The sequence below is a fragment of the Lucilia cuprina genome, chromosome 4 (genome assembly GCF_022045245.1).
Source record: "Lucilia cuprina isolate Lc7/37 chromosome 4, ASM2204524v1, whole genome shotgun sequence".
Classification (NCBI taxonomy): domain Eukaryota; kingdom Metazoa; phylum Arthropoda; class Insecta; order Diptera; family Calliphoridae; genus Lucilia; species Lucilia cuprina.
Genome location: NC_060952.1, coordinates 10,555,114 through 10,565,081, shown reverse-complemented (window position 1 = coordinate 10,565,081; position 9,968 = coordinate 10,555,114). Strand labels below are relative to the sequence as shown.

General features: G+C 25.7%; 1 protein-coding gene across 1 annotated transcript in view; it reads right to left on the bottom strand.

The window, feature by feature from the left end:
- Positions 1-8,376: 8,376 nt before the first annotated feature.
- Positions 8,377-9,968, bottom strand: part of LOC124419694 (probable serine/threonine-protein kinase DDB_G0278845) — a 50,323-nt gene continuing 48,731 nt past the window's right edge. Inside the window, exon 3 of the mRNA XM_046950050.1 lies at positions 8,377-8,496. Within this exon, the coding sequence (XP_046806006.1) occupies positions 8,377-8,496 (120 nt within the window). The remainder of the gene's footprint in view (positions 8,497-9,968) is intronic.

Genomic DNA, 9,968 nt, shown 5'->3' with positions numbered 1-9,968 from the left:
CTTCACAAATAGTCATACACATCGTTTGATTTTTCAATATTATCCTTCTGTCACTGGTTATTGTTAAATTGTGCTGCTCATTTCCACACAAAAAAACTTAAACTCGCACATATACACTCTTACACACTTTAGTTTAAACAAGCAGAACAAAAGTACCGTTAACGTTATAACGGCCCTTGTGCTCTCCTTACTAATTCCTTTTCTCTCTCTCTCACTTATCTCTGAAACTCATCACTCACTCATTCGTATTTATGTATTTCAGTTAAATTCAATATTGACTAAAACTTTACGTTCGTGCTTTTTCTTTCTATTTATTCGTACTCGCATACTGAAACGCACCCTTTCGTTTTTCTCTCTAATGTTGTGTTTTATAAACAAAAATATTTTGTAGTTTCCTTTTCAAAACTCACGCAAACTCATTGGTTGCTGTTGTTGTTCTCTAGTTTCCTTTTCTAGCGGCATTTTATATTCACCACCTTTGTTATTGTTTTCTTATTCTTGTCGAATTTTTCTATTTCGTAATTTGCATTTCGAATTATCCTAGACATAAACAGTTTGTCGTGGTGTAAAATGTGTTGAATTTTTTGGCGGTTTATGACTTTAATAATATGGGGTTATTTTTTCGATATCGTTATTTATAGCAAAGGATATGGTGTTTATAACATTTATTTAGTGGTAGAAATTGTTAATATAACACTTACATATTAATATGAATGTTAACAATCTAATCATTAAAAGTGGTATATGCGAAAGTCTAATAAAACTAAAATGATACTCGTCTTAGGACATTTTTTTTAAAACAAAAGCAGTAACACAGTTATACTTTTCTAGAGGACTTAGCTTTAATTTTCTACAAAATTAAACCGATTAGAGGTATCATGTAATGGAGATTGAAAAACATAATTTTTTACCAGCCGTTATGACACTGCTAAGACAACGATATATCGAATCACAGACATGATGAAGAAATTCGGTTTCAGCGCAGCACAGTAATGATGTCGTGACAATCGGGAATAAACAGTGACATTATCATTTATGACAAGATTTCGTTTGCAATTAATGCCGTTTTTCCATGCAGGACCCTATGTTACAAAGTGCATAGAAAATATCATCTCTTGGAGTCATAAAATATTCTGGCGTTACCTCTTTCTTAACCATTTTCTGGTCATTATTAAGGTTACAGAGACAGCTACATAAATTTGTCCGAGTTTTAGAAATATCCTTCAGATTTAAAATGAGAAATAACGTAAATACTTCTACACTTCAACATATACTTATGTTGTCTTTGTAACAGCCTCAAGTCAAAGGAAGTAAAACAGCGTAAAGGGCGGCTTAGTTTCTAGACTACTTTCACTCACCGTTGTTAATTGGATTTTTATTGTCCTTCAATACAGTGGATAAAAGTCGTTGTTTATTCTGCAAAGTTGTGATACTGGTATCAGGAATGGTCTCAGACTTATTTAGTAATGTTATGGCTATCGAACGAATATACCACAAGAAACTTTACAGATGGTTTCAAAATGAATAGCATTTTTGATTTTATAGACTTCTGTGAAGAAGCTGTGATTAGATGATGAAATTTCACGGTCTTCCCAACAACTTTAGTGTTCTCAAGGCTGAAATATAATGTACTGTATGATCTCAATGTTTGTGGCAACAAAGGTTTTTAGGTCGAAAGCAACACTTTATTCACTAAACTCTTAGTCAGATAATGCAAAAAAACCTCTGTCAAAGCTGTTTGACATTGGATCTTTGCTCAAAGGAAACGGGATCTGGTCTTTATATCTCCAATGCTGTTTCAGTACAAACTTCGTTAAACTTAACTGAATATAAATGGAGTAACCTAGATAATTGTAAAGGAGTCTTATTATTGTTGCCTATTTCAATGAAAAGAGCAAATGACACCTTATTACTTGAAATAGGCGTCGGCTATAAATCACCTTCAATGAATACGGTCGTAGTTGCAGAGATGAGCAAAAAAGATAGTCTTAGATTTTCTCAATAGATACCTTGCTCTAATCGTTTAAACAAATATTTGGATTTAAATTTGTTTAAAAAATGTTTAATTGCGTCAAACTCTACATTTGAAAACAGTTACCTACTAAAAATTAAAATTTGTCTATATTTGTTCTAGAAAGTAAAATATAAGAATTATTTTTAAATTTATATTGTTTTCAAATAATTTTAAAATATCACAGTGCAACAGGAAAAAAATAACCATATACGGACATATGATAAAAGACTAATAATATAAAGACTCGTGTCTTCTAGTTTTAACTTGCAAACCGTTCTGAATTTTGATTTACTCTCTGAGGAAATAATGTTGCTTTTATCACAAAGAACAAAAATTATGAACATATAAAGTAAAAAAAAAAAGTTATCTTCATGATCAGAATCTTCAAAAATTAAATTTGTTTTACACTATTTTCCTTTTCAGACCTATAAGTAGCAAACCGTTAAAAACTACAAAATGTACTACAAAAATGTATCTAAGATCTCAATAAACAACATTCTAGAACTTCTTAGGAATGATATTTAAGTCGAAAGGTTTGCAAGATGTGAGCATAAGAAAATGATTACTTTTTTCAAAAATGACACCAAAGCCCCAAATCTTTGAGGGCCTATGAGAAAGAAGTAAGTAGTTGTTTTATTAGTATTTGAACACAATAATTTACAATGTAGATTTTTGAACGTCTTTGTATAAAATTTTTTATATTAATTTTTGCAAATAAATAAAAGTTAAAAAAATAAATTATCCTTATTCTTATTTATTATTATGACTACAATAATAAACCTTAAAAAAATTGGATTAAAAACTTATAATTTCTTAATTTGCATCTATCAAAAAGTATAAAGCATGTTAAAAATTACAATAATGACATTTCAATAATTTCTAAACCTTTTTTACTTGTTTTGCTTTTGAACAAGAAACTTAAAACGATTGTCCTTATAATGACAATAAAACATACAAAAGAACATTGTTACAAAAAACACAATAAAATTGACACCAATAAGACACAAACATGAAAAAAAAAAACAAAATCTAAAGAAACAAAAGACCCTCAAGTGCCAATAATCCAAATGTAACAATATTGGTTACTTGGCTGGTTGGTTGATATCAACACCATCATCGTTATTTTTATTGTTGCTTTTTTCTTTGGCGTTTAAGGAGACCATTGTTTCACTCCTGTACTTTCAAACAATTGTCTTTTACTTAAGAAAACTAATTGTGTTTCTCACTATGACTATGTAGTGGAGAAAAACACACAATTGAAGTTAAAAGAGGATATTTTAAACAATAGCAGTCAGTTAAAAAAATATGTACGTACTTGGCATGAATATAAAAAAAGAAGATTTAGTGAATATGTATGTAGTTTTATACATATGTATGTTTGTGTGTAAATGAGTGTGTTTATTGTTAAAATACTTAAGGCGTCAAAAAGGCTGAAAGCACAACTACATGACCCAATCGTATAAAAATTTTTAAAAATATGCGTATGTTTTAAAGAGCAAGAAATTTGTTGATATAAATACTAAAAAATAATTTGAGGAAAAATTAAGCAATTGAATATTTTTAATTTCCTTTATATCGGATTAACTACGTACAGTTGTAGTGTGTGCCAAAATTTTCAATTTTATCTTTTTAATTTTTTATTTAAATTGCACCAGTTTGCCTACAGATTATCCTGATCCCAGAAAAATATGTTATACAATTTTTTTACAATCTATTCAAAATGGGTATCAAAATATCAAAATTCTGAGCTTATTGCGCGAAAAATGATTTGTGGAAAAAAATTTTTGTTAGAATATTTCGGGTCCGATAAACTTCTTATATAACATTATAAGAAGAAAATAAATTTCGAAAAAATTTAAAAAAAAAATGAATTGGATTAAACCAAATGACTAAATTGAGAACTATTCGAAAAACAATATTTTTTAATTATCCTGTGTTTAAAACATTTATACACATCGAATATACAACATCTGCACTTATTCCATTAGATATAATAAAAAATTGTTTTTTTACTTAAAAATCATTTATAATTTTCTGAAGGGAACTTTTTCAAATGAGGATCAATTATTGCGAAAATCTTTGACATATATAAAACTTAGTTGAGGGCAAGGATAAATAAGTGTGCAGATTTGATCTTTTTTTAATATTCTTTATCCTTGACCCAATGCAATAGATGATCGTATACCAACGTATTGATTGAAAAATATCTATCAGCGTAATTTTTGTGTCAAAGATTTAACATAGTACAAGACCTTCACTACTTGGACATGTAAATCCAATGAAAAATTCCAAATGAATGTGGAATTTCAAACTGCTATACTATTTAGCCAACGTGTGAATATATGACCAAACTTAAATGCAGGTGTTCATATATTATATCAAATCAAATATAATTTTCTAATATTTTATATTAATTGGAAATTGCAATTAAAACTTAGATTCAATTCAATTATTATTACTTTTTTCATTCTTAATTCTAAATCACAAATTACATACATGAAATAGTAATACATATAGATTTTATAATTCAATAACAAATATAATTTCACTTAATGCAATTTTCATAAGAATTATAACGAAATTATTTCTTCTGTCGTAAAATCTTTACACCATAATTTGCACGCATCAATTCACTTAGGTTAGGACATGTCATTGACTGTTTAGTGTGTTTTAATAACAGCTATGATAATTTCGATTAACGTGTGTATGTGTGGACAGGTGGAGTACTTTAGCCATTACTCACACAAATACAAACACATGTGGATGTTAACACACGCACATTCCTGCAGGTTGGGGTTACTGTTTTAAAAGTTATTACACTTCATTTTGATTGAATAGTAGAAATTATGTATTTATTTCTGTTTACTTATTGCTAATAAAGTGACTACTAACTAACTTCTTCTACCTGTTACCTGTTACAAATATATCCTTTTAAATTTAAATTTAGCAAATGAGCTAACAATATGTATATAAATCCATGTAAAACTATTAGTTACAAAAGGAACACATTGAGCCAATACAATTCTATTGGGATCGAAACATTTACACTTACGCATAAAGTTAAACACTATTTAAATACATATAATAACTTTATTTTTATTATTTTTTCTCTCGCTTCATACACTAGCTCTTGTGTCATAATTTCTGATTTATTTTCATTATTCTGTCATTTACTACAAAAGTATCTACACGGATGTATGCTAAAAATAAGTATTTAGGTAAAATTGTTTTATTTACACTAAAACCTAGAGAGAAAAGTTTTATTTTGTTTCGTTTGTTTTTATTATAATTTTGTTTGTTTTTATTGTTTTTATGATTATAGTTAAAATGTTAACAAAAACGTTTAACAGCAAAGTTTTTGACATAAAAATTCTATAAAGTATAATAAAGATCTACATTTTATTCGTTCAAACAAAACTATTGTAGTTATATATATATAAGTTTGTCGCTGTTCGCTTTTTTATTATTATTTCTATGGATTAAAGTGTTTGAGATATTTATAGAAAAACGCATCAGACATTCAAGATTTTATAAGTTAGAATAAATGAACAAGAGTTTAAAAATGGGAATGTAAAGGAAATATATTTGTTCAATTCACAATCAAGTTGTATATTCTATCTACTAAAGTGTAGTAACAGTTATTGTAAACAGATTTTTGTAGCAAGTCATAAGTTTATGTTCACAAAAAAAAAAATACAATCAAAACAAACAATATTAAAAATCAAAAACAAATAATATTAAACTAATTAAACGAGCAAAATAAACCAAATTAATTTCTTTTTAATTAAAATTCTATTATTTTCATTATTTCACATTTTAAACTAATAAATAAACAGTTTTTAATAAAATTTTATTTTTGTTTTGATAAACAGCTGTTTGTTCGTAATTTCTGTGTTACCACTCTATCGTTTTTTATGTCAAAATCGAATAAGCAATTTACAACACTGAATTTTCTTACGACATTCGAAAAACATATGAAAAATTGTCGTAAGAGTTGTATAAAACATATGCATAGAAAATACCAACTACATTGTTATGACTATTGTAGCAGCTGCTGATATACAACGCTACAACATTGATTGTGAATTAAACAATTATTTTTTAGGCAAATACATGCATATGTAATACATATTGTAGACTTTCGAAATCCTACCTAAATTTCGATTTGGGCACATTTATTTTATTTATTGGAACTTCAAAAATGATATTTCAGTATCTCTAAAATTAGGAAGTGTTTTTTTTTTATAAAAAAACTACATTTTTAATATTAGTCAAGATAACGGTTAAAAGCCAAGTAAGTTATATCTTTGACTATAAATCTATTTGGTTATTTCTACTATAATTGCAATAGTTTCGTTTTAAGCATACTGTAGGACCAAATTAATATTGTTAATTAAAAAAGGATGCAATTTACATCAAATCCAAATAAGTACTAACAAAATGCAATGTCTTATTTATAAAAATATTTGTGGAAAATTTTCATATTCTTACATATTCCATCTTCTTTTTAAAATGGCGAGATCTCTAATAAGGATCCAGAATGTGCATCTATATATACATTTGAGTGTCAATGGTTAATTAAATTAACTAATTAAACACAGAAAAAATTATCGGTAGTTTATTTTCAATTAACATGTTTTAGTTTTCTTTATTTTTTATTTAAACAAATTTTTATTTGTCTTAATTATCTCGTTTATTTGAAACTGTTTAAAACTTAAGTGTAAAATTTTGATTAAATTTTTAATTAATTCAATTAATTTTTTAATTGATTGAAAAAATTTTTCAGGCCTTCTTTTCTATTTTAGATTTCTTTTTAATATTTTATTTTGAATTTTTGTGCTAGCAATTTTTATAATTCTTAAATAGTCAATAAAATTGTAGGCATATAATATTTAAGTTTCTTGACAATTTATGAAAAAACTTTATATGTTAAATTGTGACAATAAAGTGATAATTTTTGTAAATGCTGAACGCATTGTTAAAGGTCTAGTATTCCTTTAACGTTGTGTGTAATCGATTAATAATTTGATTGTTTTAATCACCTTCTTAATTGATTTTTAAAAAATTCTCTATCAAACAGTTTAATTTATTTGATTAATAAATTAATAAAATATCAATTTCATATTTATTAAATATTTAACTTATACAATTAATGAATTAATCAATGTTAAATCTTGTTTCAATTATTGACATTAATTGTTCTGATTAATTCGTTATTTGGAAAAAAAATATATTTTTATTTTTTTACAAATTTGGTAATTGATATCATCATTTTGGTTATAGGTGCAAAACTTGCTTGATACAATTATTTTGATAATTAAAACTGAATTTTAGTTTTTTCTGTGAATATAAGATGCTATAACTATCACACAGGGACTGATTATGCAAATTAAAAAATGTAGAGTTATATTTAAACAGGCTTTACCGATTATATTTCCTTACTTATTTCTATATCCTGTTGTCCATGGAAAAAAAGCAACAACATAAAACTAAATGACTCAAAAACCAAACAAAAAATGGAAGAAAACTTTTCATGCTGAGAGATTCTTTAAGTGAATCTCTTAGTGTTGTTGAATTTATTGAGCTTAAAAAGTTTGCCGGTTTTTGCCAAAGTCTTTTATTGTTTTCTTTTTACACTTATACAACGTAATTTATAACGAACGCTTTATTTAATTGTATTTGTGTTGTACGAATGTCAAATTATTTTTTTACATACATATATATTTTTTTGCTATAAATATTATAGTCGGATATGTGGAACTATTATATAGGTATAAAAAAATCATGTTTTATTTTAAACATTTGCAAAAATTTTTCTTGTTAATATATAAAAGAGTTTTTAGCAGTTTATAATGGAAAAGATCTCTTTATCTTCTTAAGCTTTGAGCTATTGGTATTTTTCTATATTATCTTCTTTGAAAGATTAAACAAAAACTGTGGTAGGCTTGATTTTCTTCACGTTTCATACATTATACTAACTAAACATTTACTTACTTATCCAATTGATACAAAAATGTATATGAAAAAGAAGGAATCATCCTAATGTTTTTATATTTTCGTGCTCTTGTTAAAAAGGAAAACTAAATAAATAGATATATAATTTTTGTTGTTTAAATATTTTGAAAATTATTTTTCATAAGTACAAGACAAAATAACAACAAGATAGATTTTATGATATTATTTGGCCTATGAAAAATTATTTTCCTAAAGCTTCTTGGAAAAAAAATTACTTTAAAATTGTTTCATTTTATTATCATTATAATTCTCCCAATAAAAATCGCCCTGGTAAGTATTTATTATTTTTTATATTTACGAGTTTGTTTGTAAAAGGCTTAAATTATTTTTATTTAATAAAATTTAATCTACTTACTTTTAACATTATCATTTGAGTTGTGCTCTTCATCATCGTCATCATTATCGAAGTTCATAGAGTTTTCTTGTTCATTATTTTCAGTATTAGAATCATCATTGTTGTCGTTTTCCTGGAATGGCAAAGCAATAAAATGTTTTTCTATTAAATATTTTACCACTAGTCGTATAATTATTGGAATAAAAATTTAAAATTTTTCATACTTATAGGTGAACCTACATACATAAAGCTAGAATCAAAATTAGACTATTTTCAAACTAATTATTCAATCAAAATAAAATTTTGGGTTTGAATATTTTATTGTTAATATTTTAAATTAGTTTTCTTTTATTAATTAATTCCAATAGATAGATTTTTTATTGTTAATTTAGTTTTGAAAAAATGGCTTCAGAATAAACTTACTTTGCACGAATATGATAAAAATTAATGTTATGATACCAAAAAAAGTTGAATTATCATAATTGAAATTAATACGTATCTTTTGAGATTATACACTATGCCATTACATTCTAATAAGTACATTAAGAAATAAATTAAGAAATGTTGTTGATGTTTATATTTATAACAATAAACCATGAATTGCCTTTTTAGTAATGAAATACGAATGGAAAATTATTAAAAACAATTAGTTATATATAAAAAAATAATTTAAAATTTCTAAAATTCAGAATAGGCTTTATTCGTAACCCATAATAAATATAAATTTTGCGATCTATACTTTGAAGACAATGTGTGTATGGACACACAAAAAGAAGAACAAATGCCTATGAGGATATAATATAACATAATAACAGTTGATGGCCTAGTTTTTTTTTCTGTAAGTACATAAATACATACTTTTCTGTACTCATCATGTCCATTTACAACTAGCAATATACAAAAAAGTAATGTTATTTATTAATTAAACTAGAACTATTGCTAACTCCCTTACTACTTAAATGCACCTGAACAAATAACTCTAATAACTTTACACACATTGTCTTCTTAATCATAATGACTCCCTAACGATAACATCAAATGTTATATTATCTTTACTCTAACTATTTTGTTTTAATATATTTTGTATCTTTTCCAGCACATATACACACACAATGATTTTACAGGCTTATACGATTAAACTGAGAAGAAAAAAAATTAAAACTAGTTGTTGTGTACCTTGCAACGATTACTTCACATCCCAAAAGTATAACAAAAGTTCAATTACGAAAATTTCATTTTATGAAATGTTCTTTAATTACATTATTAACCCTTGTCAAAGTAATTTTCTAACAACATGAAACAATTCCGTTGTAGTATACAAATACATACATAGACACAAAGACATACATATACTGTGAATAAACCAAAAATTATACACAAGTTACACAATTTATTAGCAAAACATCTAATATGTTTGTATGTGTCTCTTCAGATATTTGTAGAAATTAAAACAAACAATTTTATTTACAATTCTTTTCTTTTTTCGGTTTCATTTCAATCTTTATAGGCATGTCCAGTTTTTATTGCAAAAAATAATGATGTTATTTGTGGTTTACAAAAATAGTATATATAAGACAATATCTAAATCCCAAATACTATCTGTTG